General features: G+C 42.6%; 1 protein-coding gene across 1 annotated transcript; it reads left to right on the top strand.

Moving 5' to 3' along the window:
• Positions 1-3,838: 3,838 nt before the first annotated feature.
• prokr1b (prokineticin receptor 1b) lies at positions 3,839-14,477 on the top strand (the record flags this gene model as incomplete). Its single annotated transcript, XM_063057268.1, has 3 exons — positions 3,839-3,881; positions 11,753-12,122; positions 13,763-14,477. Coding segments are annotated over 3 exons (1,128 nt in total), but the record flags the coding sequence as incomplete, so codon positions are not given.
• Positions 14,478-15,869: the final 1,392 nt, after the last annotated feature.

Genomic DNA, 15,869 nt, shown 5'->3' with positions numbered 1-15,869 from the left:
CTCTCTGAGTAAAAAACCTTCCTCTAATATCCCCCTTGAACTTCCTACCCCTTACCGTAAAGCCATGTCCTCTTCTACTGAGCAGTGGTGCCCTGGGGAAGAGTTGCTTTTTGTCCACTCTATCTATTCCTCCTAATATCTTGCATACCTCTATCATGTCTCCTCTCATCCTCCTTCTCTCCAGAGATAAAGTCCTAGCTCCCTTAATCTCTGATCATAATCTATACTCTCTAAACCAGGCAGCATCCTGGTAAATCTCCTCTGTACCCTTTCCAGTGCTTCCACATCCTTCCTATAGTGAGGTGACCAGAACTGGACACAGTACTCCAAGTGTGGCCTAACCAGAGTCTTATAGAGCCGCACCATTACCTCGCGACTCTTAAACTCTATCCCTTGACTTATGAAAGCAAACACCCCATAAGCTTTCTTAACTACCCTATCCACCTGTGAGGCAACTTTCAGGGATCTGTGGACATGTACCCCCAGTTCCCTCTGCTCCTCCACACTACCGAGTATCCTGCCATTTACTTTGTACTCTGCCTTGGAGTTTGTCCTTCCAAAGTGTACCACCTCACACTTCTCCATGTTGAACTCCATCTGCCACTTCTCAGCCCACTTCTGCATCCTATCAATGTCTCTCTGCAATCTTCAACAATCCTCTACACTATCCACAACACCACCAACATTTGTGTTGTCTGCAAACTTGCCAACCCACCCTTTTACCCCACATCCAGGTCATTAATAAAAATCACAAAAAGTAGAGGTCCCAGAACCAATCTTTGTGCGACACCACTAGTCACAACCCTCCAATCGAAATGTACTCCCTCTACCACGACCCTTTGCCTTCTGCAGGCAAGCCAATTCTGAATCCACCTGGCCAAACTTCCCTGGATCCCATGCCTTCTGACCTTCTGAATAAGCCTACCATGTGGAACCTTGTCAAATGCCTTACTAAAATCCATATAGATCACATCCACTGCACTACCCTCATCTATATGCCTAGTCACCTCCTCAAAGAACTCTATCAGGCTTGTTAGACATGATCTACCCTTCACAAAGCCATGCTGACTGTCCCTGATCAGACCGTGACTCTCTAAACGCTCATAGATCCTATCTCTAAGAATCTTTTCCAATGGCTTTCCCACCTCAGACATAAGGCTCACTGGTCTATAATCACCCAGACTATCCCTACTACCCTTTTTGAACAAGCGGACAACATTCACCTCCCTCCAATCCTCTGGTACCACTTCTGTGGACAACGAGGACATAAAGATCCTAGCCAGAGGCTCAGCAATCTCTTCTCTCGCCTCATGGAGCAGCCTGGGGCCCCGTCAGGCCCCGGGGACTTATCCGTCCTAATGTATTTTAACAACTCCAATACTTCCTCTCCCTTAATATCAACATGCTCCAGAACATCAACCTCACTCATATTGTCCTCACCATCATCGTTCCCCTCTCATTAGTGAATACCGAAGAGAAGTATTCATTGAGAACCTCACTCACTTCCATAGCCTCCAGGCACATCTTCCCACCTTTATCTCTAATCAGTCCTATCTTCACTCCTGTCATCCTTTTGTTCTTCACATAATTGAAGAATGCCTTGGGGTTTTCCTTTACCCTAATCGCCAAGGCCTTCTCATGACCCCTTCTTGCTCTCCTCAGTCCCTTCTTAAGCTCCTTTCTTGCTACCCTATATTCCTCAATAGACTCATCTGATCCTTGCTTCCTAAACCTCATGTTTGCTGCCTTATTCCACCTAACTAGATTTTCCACCTCACTTGTCATCCATCATGGAGGACATCTTCAAAGGCGTTGCCTCAGGAAGGCAGTATCCATCATTCAGAATCATCACCATCCAGGACATGCCCACTTCTCATTACTACCATCGGGGAGGAAGTATAGGAGCCTAAAGACGTACACTCAACATTTTAGAAATAGATTTTCTACCTCTGCCATCATATTTCTGAATAGTCAGTGAAATCATGAACACTACCTCGCTATTCCTCTTTTACATGACTTATTAATTTTTTTACTTATAAGAGCACAAGACATAGGAGCAGAATAAAGATGATTTATTATCCCTCTGAATCTTACCCTCTCCCTGTAACCTTCCATGCCCTGACTAAACAAGAACCTACCTCCATTTTAAATATACCTAATGACTTCTACTTTAAATATACCCGATGTCTTAGCTTCCTGTTGTCTGTGGCATTCAATTCCACAGATTCATTACCCTCTGGGAAAAGAAATTTCTCTTCCTTATCTCTGCTCTAAACGGATGTCCATCTATTCTGAGGCTGTACCCCGGGTCTTAAATCCAACACCCCCTTCCTCCCCTGTATAGGAAACATCCTCTCCGCATTCATTCTATCTCAGCCTTTCAATATTTATTTATTTATTGAGATAGAGTGTGGAATAGACCCTTCTGGTCCTTCAAGTCTCACTGACCAGCAACCCCAGATTCAACCCTAAAGTAATCACGGCACCAATTTATAATGACCAATTAACCTATTAACCAGTACTTCTTTGGACTGTAGGAGGAAACTGGAGCACCCGAGGAAACTCACATGGACACAGGGAGAATGGACAATCTCCTAACAGGCAGCGGTGGGAATTGAACCCTGGTGAATGGTATTGTAATGTGTTAAGCTGGCTACTATACTACTGTGCTGCCAAATAGGTTTCAATGAGAACCCTCCACTTTCCACTAAACTCCAGCAAGTAAAGGTCCAGAGCCATCAAAAACTCCTCATTTGTTAACCCTTTCATTCCCAGAATTATTCGTGTAGATCTCCTCCGGACCCTCTCCTATGCCAGCACATATTTTCTTTGATAAGGGGCCCAAAACTACTCACAATATTCCAAGTTTGGTCTAGCAAATGCCTCAACATTACATCCTTGCTTTTATATTCTCCTCCTCTGGAAATGAATGTTAATACTACATATTCTATCCTTACCACCGACTCCACTTGCAAGTTATCCTTAAGGGAATTCTGCACAATACTCCTAAGTCCCTTTACACTTCAGATTTTTGAATTTTCTCCCCACTTATAAAATAGTTTACACCTTTATTCCTTCTACCAAAGTGCAATACCATATACTTCTCTGTGCTATATTCTATCTTCCACTTCTTTACACTCCTAATCTTTCTAAGTCCTTCTGCAGACACCCTACTTCCCCAATAATTCCTGCCCCTGCACCTGTCTTTGTATCATCTGCAAACTTGGCCACAAAGCCATCAATTGCATCATCCAAATCATTGATATATAAAGTTTAAAAAGCGGTCCCAATAGTGACCTCTGCAGAATACCACTCGTCACAAGCAGCCAACCAGAAAAGGTCCCCTTTATTCCCACACTTTGCCTCCTGCCAGTCTGCCAATCTTCAATTCATGCTAGAATCTTTCAAGCAGCCTCATGTGTGGCACCTTGTCAAAGACATTCTGAACATCTAAATAAACAATTTCCACTTACTCTCCTTTGACTATCGTGCCTATTATTTGCTCAAAGGATTCCAACAGATTTATCAGGCAAGATTTCCCCTTAAGGAAACCATGCTGGCTTTGGCCTATTTTATCATGTGCCTCCATACCTCAAAACCTCATCCTTAACAATGGACTCCAATGTCTTCCCAACCATTGAAGTCAGGCTAACTCGCCTATAATTTCCCTTCTTCTGCCTCCCTTCCTCCTTGAAGAGTATAAGGACATTTGTAATTTCCAGTCTTCGGAAAAATTCTAAAAATTCACGATTCTTGAAAGCTCACTCCTAATGTCTCCACAATCTCTTCAGCTACCTCTTTCAGAACCCTGAGGTGTAGTCCATCAGCTTCAGGTGATTTATCTACCTTTAGACTTTTCAGCTTCCCAAGCACTTTCTCCTTAGTAACAGCAACCTCACTCATTTCTGTCCCATGACATTCTTGAATTTCTGGCTTATGCTAGTGACTTCCAGAGTGAAAACTGACACAAAATACTTATTAATTTCATCCAATATTTCTTTCTTCCCCATTACTACCTCTCCACTGGTCCAATATTCACCTTTGCCTCTTTTTTTTCTCTTTATACTGTACATCTGAAAAAAAACTTTGGTATCCTTGTTGATATTATTGGTTAGATTAGCTTCATATTTTGTCTTTTCTCTACTTATGGCTTTTTCAGTTGCCTTATGTTGGTTTTTAACAGCTTCCCATTCCTTTAACTTCCCAGTAATTTTTGCTATAATATATGCCCTCCCTCTTGATTTTATGCTGTTTTTGACTTTCCTAGTTAGCCACAGTTGCCTTATCCTCCCTTTAGAATACTTCTTCTTTGGGGCGTATCTATCTTGCACCATCTGAGTTGTCTCCAGAAACTCCAGCCATTGCTGTGCTGCCATCATCCAAGCTAGTGTCCCTCTCCAGTCAACTTCAGCCAGTTCCTTTCTCATGCTTCTGAAATTCCCTTTACTCCACTGTAATACTGATACATCTGACTTTAGCTTTTCCCTCTCAAACTCAGGGTGAATTAGAACATAGAACATAGAAAACCTACAGCACAATACAGGCCCTTCGGCCCACAAGGTTGTGCCGAACATATCCATACCTTAGAAGTTACTAGGCTTACCCATAGCCCTCTATTTTTCTAAATTCCATGTACCTATCCAAAAGTCTCTTAAAAGACCCTATCGTATCTGCCTCCACCACCGTTGCCGGCAGCCCTTTCTACGCACTCACCACTCTCTGCGTAAAAAAAGTACCCCTGACATCTCCTCTGTACCTACTCCCCAGCACCTGTGTCCTCTTGTGGCCATTTCAGCCCTGGGGAAAATGCCTCTGACTATCCACATGATCAATGCCTCTGATCATCTTATACACCTCTATCAGGCCACCTCTCATCCTCCGTTGTTCCAAGGAGAAAAGGTCAAGTTCACTCAACCTGTTTTCATAAGGCATGCTCCCCAATCCAGGCAACATCGTTGTAAATCTCCTCTGCACCCTTTCTGTGGTTTCCACATCCTTCCTGTAGTGAGGTGATCAGAACTGAGCACAGTACTCCAAGTGGGGTCTGACCGGGGTCCTATATGCTGCAACATTACCTCTCGGCTCCTAAATTCAATTCCACGATTGATGAAGGCCAATACACCATATGCCTTCTTAACCACAGAGTCAACCTGCACAGCTGCTTTGAGTGTCCTATGGACTCAGACCCCAAGATCCCTCTAATCCTCCGCACTGCCCAGAGTCTGATCATTAATGCTATATTCTGCCATCATATATGACCTACCAAAATGAACCTCCTCACACTTATCTGGATTGAACTCCATCTGCCACTTCTCAGCCCAGTTTTGTATCCTATCAATGTCCTGCTGTAACCTCTGACAGCCCTCCACACTATCCACAACACCCCCAAACTTTGTGTCATCATATTCTATCACATCTTGATCACTGTTTCCTAAGAGTTCCCTTACCTTAAGTTCCCTAATCAAATCTGGTTCATTATACAACACCCAATACAGATTTGCCTTTTCCCTAGTTGGTTTAGCCACAAGCTGCTCTAAAAAGTCATCTTGTAGGCATTCTACAAATTTCCTCTCTTAGAATCCAGTACCATCCTGATTTTTCCCATCCATCTGCATATTGAAATCCCCCATGACTATTGTAACATTGCCTTTTTGAATTCCTTTTCTATTTCCCATTGTATTTTGTGCCCAACATATTGGCTGTTGTATGGAGGCCTTTAAATAGTTCCCTTCAGGGTCTTTTAAATCTTGCAGTTTCTCAACTCTACCCACAAATATTCTACACCTTCTGATTCTATAAACCTCTTTCTAAGGATTTGATTTCATTTTTTTACCAAGAGAGCCACCCAACCCCTCTACCTACCGCCTGTCCTTTCAATACAATGTGTATCATTGGATGTTAAGCTCCCAGCTATAATTTTCCCTCAGCCATGGCTCAGTGATAACAAATTCTATCTGTGCTGCAAGATCATCTACCTTATTCTGTATACTGTGTCCATTCAAGTATAACACCTTTAGTCCTGTATTCATCACATTTTACCATTTTGCTCCCTGGTCATAGTTCTACTCATCCCACTTACTGCAATTTTGCCCTATCATCAGCCTGTCCTTCCTTACAGTCTCACTACTTACAGTAAATCTACTTATAAATATCAACTGCCCCATCCTCAGCCCTATCACTCTGGTTCCAATCTCCCTGCCAAATTAGCTTAAACCCTCCCCAACAGCTGCAGCAAGCCCACTCTCAAGGATATTGGTGCCCCTTGAGTGTAACCCGTCCTCTTTTTACAGGTTATACCTTCTCCAAAACAGATCCTATTGATCCAGAAATCTGAAACCCTGCCCCCTGCACCAAATCCTCAGCCACACATTCACCTGCCAAATCGTCCTATTCTCACCCTCACTGGAACATGGCACAGGCAGCAATCCAGAGATCCCTACTTGTGAGGTCCTGCTTTTCCGCTTTCTACCTAACTCTCTGTATTCTCTCTTCAGGACCTCCTCCCTTTTCCTACCTATGCTGTTTATACCAATATGTACCATGACTTCTAGCTGTAGACTTGAACCAGGATATCCCTGACCCTGGCACCTGAGAGGCAACACACCATCCAGGTGTCTCTTTCATACCCACAGAATCCCTAGACCATTTCTCTAACTATGGAATTCCCTATCACTACTGCACTTCTCTTTTCCCTCCTTCCCCTCTGAGCCACAGAGCCTGATTCAGTGGCAGACATCCAATCATTTCCCCTGTTAGATCAACTCCCCCCGACAGTATACTTATTATTGAGGGGAACAGCCACAGGGGTACTCTGCTCTGGCTGCCTACTCCCTTCTTTCTGCTGATCGTCACCCATGTACTTTCCTCCTGCCACATAGTGGTAACTACCTCCCTGTAGCTCCTATCACCTCCTCATTCTCCCGAATGTGCCAAAGGTCATCCATCTGCAGCTCCAGCTATTGTAATGTATATTAATTATTAATATCTGCACTGCACTGCTGCTGTAAAACAACACATTTCACAATTTATGTCTGTGAAAATAAACCTGACTCAGATTTTGATTCTGCGTAGATAATGGACATTACAGCAAAAATACCCTTGTGGTTAGCTTGCACTAAGTGTAGTATATGGCTGTGGTGGTTTCCGTTCAATCATCCCAGCATTAGGACATCTCTGCAGGAGTTCCTCAAGGAAGTAAGACCATAAGACCATAAGATATAGGAGCAGAAGTAGGCCATTTGGCCCATCGAGTCTGCTCCACCATTCAATCATGGGCTGACCCAATTCTTCCAGTCATGTCCACTCCCCTGCCTTCTCCCCATACCCTTTGATATCCTGGCTAATCAAGAACATATCTATCTATGCCTTAAATGCACCCAATGACTTGGCCTCCACAGCCACTCATGGCAACAAATTCCACAGATTTACCACTCTCTGACTAAAGTAATTTCTCCACATCTCTGTTCTGAATGGATGTCCTTCAATCCTGAATTTGTGCCCTCTTGTCCTAGACTTCCCCAACATGGGAAATAACTCTGCCATATCTAATCTGTTCAGGCCTTTTAACATTCGGAATGTTTCTTTGAAATTCCCCCCTCATTCTCCTGATCTCCAGGGAATACAGCCTAAGAGCTGCCAGACGTTCCTCATATGGTAACACTTTCATTCCTGGAATCATTCTTGTGAATCTTCTCTGGACCCTCTCCAATGTCAGTACATCCTTTCTAAAATAGGAGCCCAAAACTGCAACACAATACTCCAAGTGTGGTCTCACGAGTGCCTTACAGAGCCTCAACATCACATCCCTGCTTTTATATTATAAACCTCTAGAAATGAATACGAACATTGCATTTGCCTTCTTCACCACTGACTCAACCTGGAGGTTATCCTTTAAGGTATCCTGCACAAGAACTCCCAAGTCCCTTTGCATCTCTGCATTTTGAATTCTCTCACCATCTAAATAATAGTCTGCCTGTTTGTTTCTTCCATCAAAGTGCATGACCATACCCTTTCCAACGTTGCATTTCATTTGCCACTTCTTTGCCCATTCCCCTGAACTATCTAAGTCTCTCTGCAGGCTTTCTGTTTCCTCAACACTACCCACTGCTCCACCTATCTTTGTATCATTGGCAAATTTAGCCACAAATCCATTAATCCAATAGTCCAAATCATTGATATACGTCGTAAAAAGCCGCGGTCCCAACACCGACCCCTGTGGAACTCCACTGGCTGTGGAAGCCAGCCAGAATAGGATTTCTTTATTCCCACTCTCTTTTTTCTGCCGATCAGCCAATGCTCCACCCATGCTGGTAATTCCCCTGTAATTCCATAGGCTTTTATCTTGCTGAGCAGCCTCATGTGCAGCACCTTGTCAAAGGCCTTCTGAAAATCCAAGTACACCACATCTACTGCTTCTCCTTTGTCTACCCTGCTTGTAATTTCCTCAAAAAATTGCAGTAGCTTAGTCAGGCTGGATTTTCCTTTCAGGAAACCATGCTGACTTTGGCCTATCTTGTCATGGGCCTCCAGGGACTCCATAATTTGATCGCTAATAATCGATTCCAACAACTTCCCAACCACTGATGTCAGGCTAACAGGTCTATAGTTTCCTTTCTGCTGCCTCTCCCCCTCCTTAAATAGCAGAGTAACATTTGCAATTTTCCAGTCATCCGGTACAATGCCAGAATCTATCCATTCTTGAAAGATCATCGTTAATGCCTCCGCAGTCTCTCCAGCTACTTCCTTCAGAACCCAAGGGTGCATTCCATCAGGTCCAGGAGATTTATCTACCCTCAGACCATTAAGCTTCCTGAGCACCTTCTCAGTCATAATTTTCACTGCACGTACTCCACTTCTCTGACGTTTTTGGATGTCTGGTATACTGCAGATGTCTTCCACTGTGAAGACTGATGCAAAATATGCATTCAGTTCCTCTGCCATCTCATTACAATATCTCCAGCGTCATTTTCTATTGGTCCTATATCTACCCTCAACTCTCTTTTACCCTTTACATACTTAAAAAAGCTTTCAGTATCTTCTTTGATATTAGTCGCAAGTGTCCTAGGCCCAACCGTATTCAGCTGGTTCATCAAAGACTTCCATCATGGCTCAAGATGAGAGTACATGTTGATGATTGCAGAATGTTTAATTATATTTGCAACTCCTCAGCAGATGAAGCAACCAACACCTACAGCATTAACTGGCAACATTTAGGTGAGGGCTAATAATAAAGGCAAGTAATATTCACAATCAAAAGTGCCATGCAATAATCTTCAGCAAAAGTAGAACGCATAGCCACAATACCGCCCATATTTCTGGAGCAGGCAATGACTCATTTCCTGCTCCATTTTCTGCTTCTGATGAACAAATGCAGATTTTAGTTTTACTTTCCATTTGCACATCACAACACTAATACCACAGTCTGTGCAGCTGCAGTCTCAAAGAACCCATAGCCAAAGCTAACTACCTTCTGTAGGATCTATCGTTCAACACTTGTTTGAAGCAGCATTGACACAACCCTATCTGTTAAGCAAGAAATCACAACAAAAGCGATCAAATCGGTGAATGGGCATTCAGAACCTCAGTGTCATTCCATTAGTAAGGAAGTATGACTCCATGAGATGATTGCATGTAGAGTCTTTGTAGGTGTTAATGTATGATGATAACTCAAAAAATCTCATTATTCCATCAATCCTTCTCCAAACTATTTTCTTCCTTTGAAAGATAATAAGTCTATAATTTTCTTTTACTTCATGCTTCATGTAGCACCATTCATAGCAATACAGAATTCCAAAATACTTTCCACCCAATTAAGTGTTACGCTCTTGTAACATAGGAGACAAGTCAAGTTTAGAAAAGGTAATTTTCCCTTAAATCTATAATGAGAAATTTATTTTATTCATGAAGTCATATGAGGCTAAATATTGGTTGGCAATGATACACAACAGATTTCCACTGCTGTTGCTGAAATGCGTGTCATGGATCTTTTACGCCCATCTACGAAATCGACATCTCATTGGGAAAAACGACACTTCTAATATCGCAGAATTCCCTCAAAACTGTACTGTACTGGGGCATCAAATGAGACATCAAATAAATCATTTGCGGTGGACATTGAAAATATCCCCTTCTGTCTCAAATGCCAGAGAGATGGCCCCGCTACCTCGGTAGATGAAGGGGGATAATAACTAATGGGAGTCAGAACCTGTGATGGACTGTCACAGAATTACAAAGTAAGTCCTTGATAAATAACATTTTAGCCATTTAGTTGAGTTCATGAGAAATTCTGCAGATGCTGGAAATCCGAAGCAGCACACATACAAAATGGTGGAGAGACCTCGCAGGTCTGGCAGCATCTATGGAAACGAAAAGTCATTATTTCGGACCGAGACCCTTCCTCGGAGTCCTGCCGAAGTGTTCGGCCCGAAACATCCATTGTACTTTTTTGTTACCATAGATGCTGCCTGGCCTGCAGAGTTCCTTCAGCATTTTGTGTGCCTTGCTCGGATTTCCAGCACTCGCAGATTTTCTCTTGTTGCAGAGTCCTCCAGCATTTTGTGTATGTTGCAATTAATTTAGCATTGCTTCGCCGATAACCAGTTGAACACCAGTATTGGGAGAGACTATCAAATATTGAAAAGCAGCGCCAAATGAGCAATGTCTCCAGATTCCGAACAGCATTCAAAAATGAAACTCGACACATCTTTGGTCAGTTTATAATTGCAACCTAAGCGCTTTTACGCTTTGGAATCGCAAAAGGGGTGTCTCAGGTGTACAAAAGGCCAGTTTCAATTGTGGGGGAATTGCGTCGGAGGCTTCGCTTTGTTGATATTTGCCATTGATTTTGGCCAGAAGTTGTCCTCCGCAATAAATCTGATGCAACAAAATCCACTGTCTCCTTTATCTGTCGAACCTTGCATTGTTCTTTCCCCCAGGCACTGGCGCACTGCGTGAGGCGAAGACGTTGGTCAAGAAAACGTTATGGCCAAGTACAATCGACAGACCCACGCCGGGGGCTGAAGTGGCGAGGTCGAGTGACAGAACAAGGCTTGGAAAACTGGATAAAACTCTTTAGTAATGGTAACGGAAGATTTCCCCCTTATAAGCAGTGAATTTCGCACAAGAGCTGTACGGATTAAAAGCAAAGCTGGTGGATCTTTTTAATTATAATGTTCAATAATTGAAATTTTGTTCTTTCAGTATGCATTAATTTCTGATTTCTGAGACTTCGGATAAATGTTAATGAAATCGCTAATGTGTGTGGTCAATATTGAAAACAAAATCAGCTAAATACTGCATTTCTGTCGCCTCAAATATTTTTTCTCAGAAAATTAAATATAAATTTGGTTCTATATCACTACCTCTGTTGCATATCGCCATTATGAAAATAATGAGGTAAAAACTTCTCTTGCAAAATTACTTTGTATTCTCCCCCAGATTTATTACCGAAGTAGAATTTACCGTTGATCTTTTTTTAAACAACACTGAAGTTTCTTTAGCGAGTGATTGTAAATATTTACAGTCGGTTCGTCTTCCTGGCTGTAATAATTTATACTATACCTCCAGCTGCCGCTCACTATCTAAATATTTATCTGTTATTTATGTTTGTAGTGCTTTCTGCTTTGAAACGTCGGGACTAAAATCGATGCTACAATGGGGGACCGGTGCAACGACTTCCTCGAAGTTTACCAGACCTACTCCGACCAGCTGGATTTGAGAAATCTGCTCCGGTCTCAGAATCTGAGCTGCGATGACTCCGATTACGATGTTTTACGGTCGGAGAAGCAGGACTTCACGGCAGACCAGACCTTCAGGGCGGCCAGGACGGTAGTCGGGGTCGCGTTAGTCTGCATCATGCTCATCTGCGGTGTTGGTAACTTCATCTTCATCGCCACCCTCGCTCGCTGTAAGAAGCTCCGAAACCTAACGAACTTGCTCATCGCCAACCTGGCCATCTCGGATTTCGTGGTTGCCATCGTGTGCTGCCCCTTTGAGATGGATTACTACGTGGTGAAGCAGCTGTCGTGGGAGCACGGCCACATTCTCTGTGCCTCAGTCAATTACCTCCGGACCGTTTCTCTGTACGTGTCCACAAATGCACTCCTGGCCATTGCCATAGATCGGTGAGTCTTCACACACAAAAAATAGTCGAACAAGGAGAAGCCGCGGCAACCACGCTTCGATCAGAATGATGGGTGTGAGTGAACAGTGGTGAATGTTGTGAATGAATCTATGTCATTCATTTTGATCCACGTGGCTTATTTTCCTTAGTGAAACAATTTTACAATTTCTTGCACACGGCACTCTAAACGCAACCCAGTTTTGAGAGGAAAATGATTTCCATTTCACGCGTTTTCATCGATCACGCTGAATGCCATCAGCACCAGATGGCACTTTCTTCTCTGAAATCTTCAACTTTCACAAAGATAATGCAGAACCAGAGGCGGTTCCGTCAACAACAAAGTATCCGGATGGCAGAGAATTCCCTGTCTTACTCTTTCTTTCTGCTTATCCTCCCCCTACAACCTCCCCCCCCCAAACACCACCACCTTCCGTTTGTCCAGGCTGTAAGATGAAGTCCGCATTTCCCCCCCCCTCCTTAGCGAAACGTTAGACCTGCCGTTTCACACCAAATGAAAGAGTGTTTTGTTTTTAAACGGTCCCTTCCACTCAACCGTGTAAAGTCTCGTGTTGCTGAGCGCAGAATGCTGGACTGTGCAGCAGGCCAGGCAGCCCCTGCAGAGAAAGACGTTTAGGTTGGATGGTTAATCTCGCTAGACATGCTGCTGAGTTGCTTAGGCCATTCCGGTGTTGTCTCCTTAGCAACACTAATTTGTTTTAGGCGTTTATAAACTCTGAGTCTTGGATCCCTTCTCCGGATACCCCTGTGTGTTGTTTCCACTCCAACAAAAAAAATCATCACTTTGCGCTTTAATTTCTTTCGAGTGAATTTACATTCAGTTCCTGTACATTTTTTAAAATATATTTTAAAAATCTCGCGTACGGTGATATGGCAATAAATAACTACTTACGGGGTGGGAGTGGGGGATACATATCTTGGCGTATAGCTGCGGATAACAGTGTCACACGGGGAAAGATTATGTTCGCGATGGACTGTCGCACGTATTGCTAGATTCAAGACTCAAGATTCAAGATTGTTTAATGTCATTTCCAGTACACAAATGAAAAGGAGAACGAAATAATTATTACTCTGGATCCGATGCCACACAAAAACACACAAAAAACACATAAGAAATATAAATAATAAGATAACATATACCTAGATTGATTGTATGCCCATAAAGTGACGCCAATCACAGAAGTGTCTGTACATAAGGTGAAACTGACAGGAAATGATAAAGTAATGGTGGTCGGGGTGAGGACGGATGGGTTAGTGGGTTGGAGGTGTTGATCAGCCTTACTTTCTGATAGATTACGATATTAATACAGTAATTGATTTAGTAGTAGATCATCTAATAATGAGTTCTCATGGCATATGACAGTATTGTTAAATTTTCGAGTATCCTGGAGTTTCAACACCAGTCTTATGGAGTTTAATTACTTTCTGATATAGCGGCAAACTGTGGATTATGTATTAATGGGTTTAGATGCGAAATAGTTATAAAGTAGTGAAAATTTGTATTGTTTTGGACGAATTGGGATGTCTTATAGCGGCGCATTACCGTTTGATGGGGTGATTCGGCGGTTCTAAATTACAAAACTGTATTTTTATGGTTTCTCGTGTTCCTTCTCTTTACCCCAGGTATCTGGCGATCGTGCACCCACTGAAGCCTCGAATGAATTATCAGACTGCCTGTGTGCTGATCGGTGTGGTGTGGCTCGGCTCCCTGCTCATGGCCATCCCATCCGCCTACTTCGCCGCCGAGACCATCATTCCTCACACCCATGCTCAGGACAAGGTCTTCTGCGGCCAAATCTGGCCCACCGACCAGCAAATATCCTACAAGTCGTACTTCCTGTTCATCTTTCTCCTGCAGTTCGTGGGACCCTCGATCACCATGGGTCTCTGCTATGCTCAGATCTCCAAAGAGCTGTGGTTTAAGCGCGTGCCGGGCTACGAGACTGACCAGATCAGGAGACGGCTGAGGAGCAGGAGGAAGACCGTGCTCATGCTCCTGGGCATTCTAACTGTTTTTATATTATGTTGGGCGCCTTATTATGGATTTACAATTGTTCGAGATTTCTATCCGACCCTTGTTCTGAAAGAGAAACACTACATAGCGGTGTTTTACATGGTTGAGTGCATTGCCATGAGCAACAGTATGATTAATACAGTGTTTTTTGTGACGGTTAAAAACAACACCGTGAAATACTTTAAGAAGGTGGTGTTGCTGAGGTGGAAGTCTACTCAGGGCGGGAGCAGCAAATCGACGCAGGAACTTGACGTGAGGACAACTGGTGGGCCACTATCAGAAGTGGTTGACCAAGTTCAGCTGAAAAAATGTTTTCAAAGATAAGGGGGCCTACTGACTTAACACTGGTGCATGCTGAGAGACTGGGCTCCGGACTGACACAAGACGGCTGGACTGTGTTTTGTATGGTGAATTGTCAGGGTATGTGTAAGATGTCACTAGTCAATGGTCCCTGTTGTATTGTAAATGTGGGGGCGGAGGTATTTCATTACCCGTGGTCGCTATTTATTTGTGTTTTGTCAAGAAAGTGCAATAAAAATAATAACACGAACGACAGCGAAACAGATTCGAATCAATTTTGTAATTGTATATGATACGCATTTGTTCATAAGCTCTATCTAGAGGGGGGAAACGAATTAAGCCCAGTGACTAATATTTTGCAATATTCTTTGTTGAGGGAAAGCAACACAAGACATCATTCAAGAATAGTTGAGGCAAATATAATTGAAGTGTCTCAATACTCGGTTGCGCGTTATGAATCTGTAAATTGCACGAGTAGGGAAGTCGTTTGGATGATTTCTGACCGATTTAAATCAACGTAAGCAAAATTAAAAATCGGTAGCCATTTTAGCTCAGCGCTATTTTGCGGTTAGCCAGTCCATAGTGCCGATTATAATTTAAATACAGTAATTGTATTGTTAGGGAAATAGATAAGCTAATACCAAAAGATGTTTCTTAGGCAAGGAGCTCTCATTGTGTCTTAAGTCTCTGGGGATAAGGAAGTGGTATTTGAAAAGCAATTTCTTAAATTCTGAGCAAGGAAACGTAGACTTGTTCGCAGCAGGTTCCATGTTTTATCTGTAAATATGGAAGGGCTTCTGGTTAAAATACAGTCCCCTTTTATCACCCATTTTCCAGAAGGGTGGTTCTGCATTTTCTCGTCGTCTGCCTTTCATTGCTCATTCTCAATTAGAGCAAAGGGGTATGTCCTGATAAAAAAAAACTGACATTATTTTGATTAAGAACTATTTCAGAAGTCAAAGAGTTGATATGATCTAAAGCTATATTGTCTTTGAAAGGTGAACTTCTGTTTTTAGTATTATTGCCTATTGTAGCCTCTTATAGTTAAAATAAATTATTTAAACTCTTTGGTCTTAATATCTAGTTGAAAATGACCAAATAAATATTTAAGTGTTTACTAAATGCTGTTTTAATTTGTGTGCTTATTTCACGTATGATAATTCCATGAATGGTCATCTTGTCTGAAACATTTACCCTATTTTTCCTTCATCACAAGTGCTTCCTGGTTCAGCATCTTTGGATTTTATTTCAGTTTTCTAGCTTTCACAGTTCTCTCCTTTATATCGTGTGTAGATAAGGGTGGTGTGCATTCATTGGGATATTTTGCACATCTCTGGGAGCCATGTTATATAATGTTTCAAGATACCTCAACTTAATTCGGATCTCTTTGAGGCCAAAATGAAAAAAGGAATAGAG

This window comes from Mobula hypostoma, chromosome 8 (assembly GCF_963921235.1).
Source record: "Mobula hypostoma chromosome 8, sMobHyp1.1, whole genome shotgun sequence".
NCBI classification, from domain to species: Eukaryota; Metazoa; Chordata; class Chondrichthyes; order Myliobatiformes; family Myliobatidae; genus Mobula; species Mobula hypostoma.
Note: the sequence above shows the minus strand (reverse complement) of the source record. Positions and strands in the feature narration are given on the sequence as shown.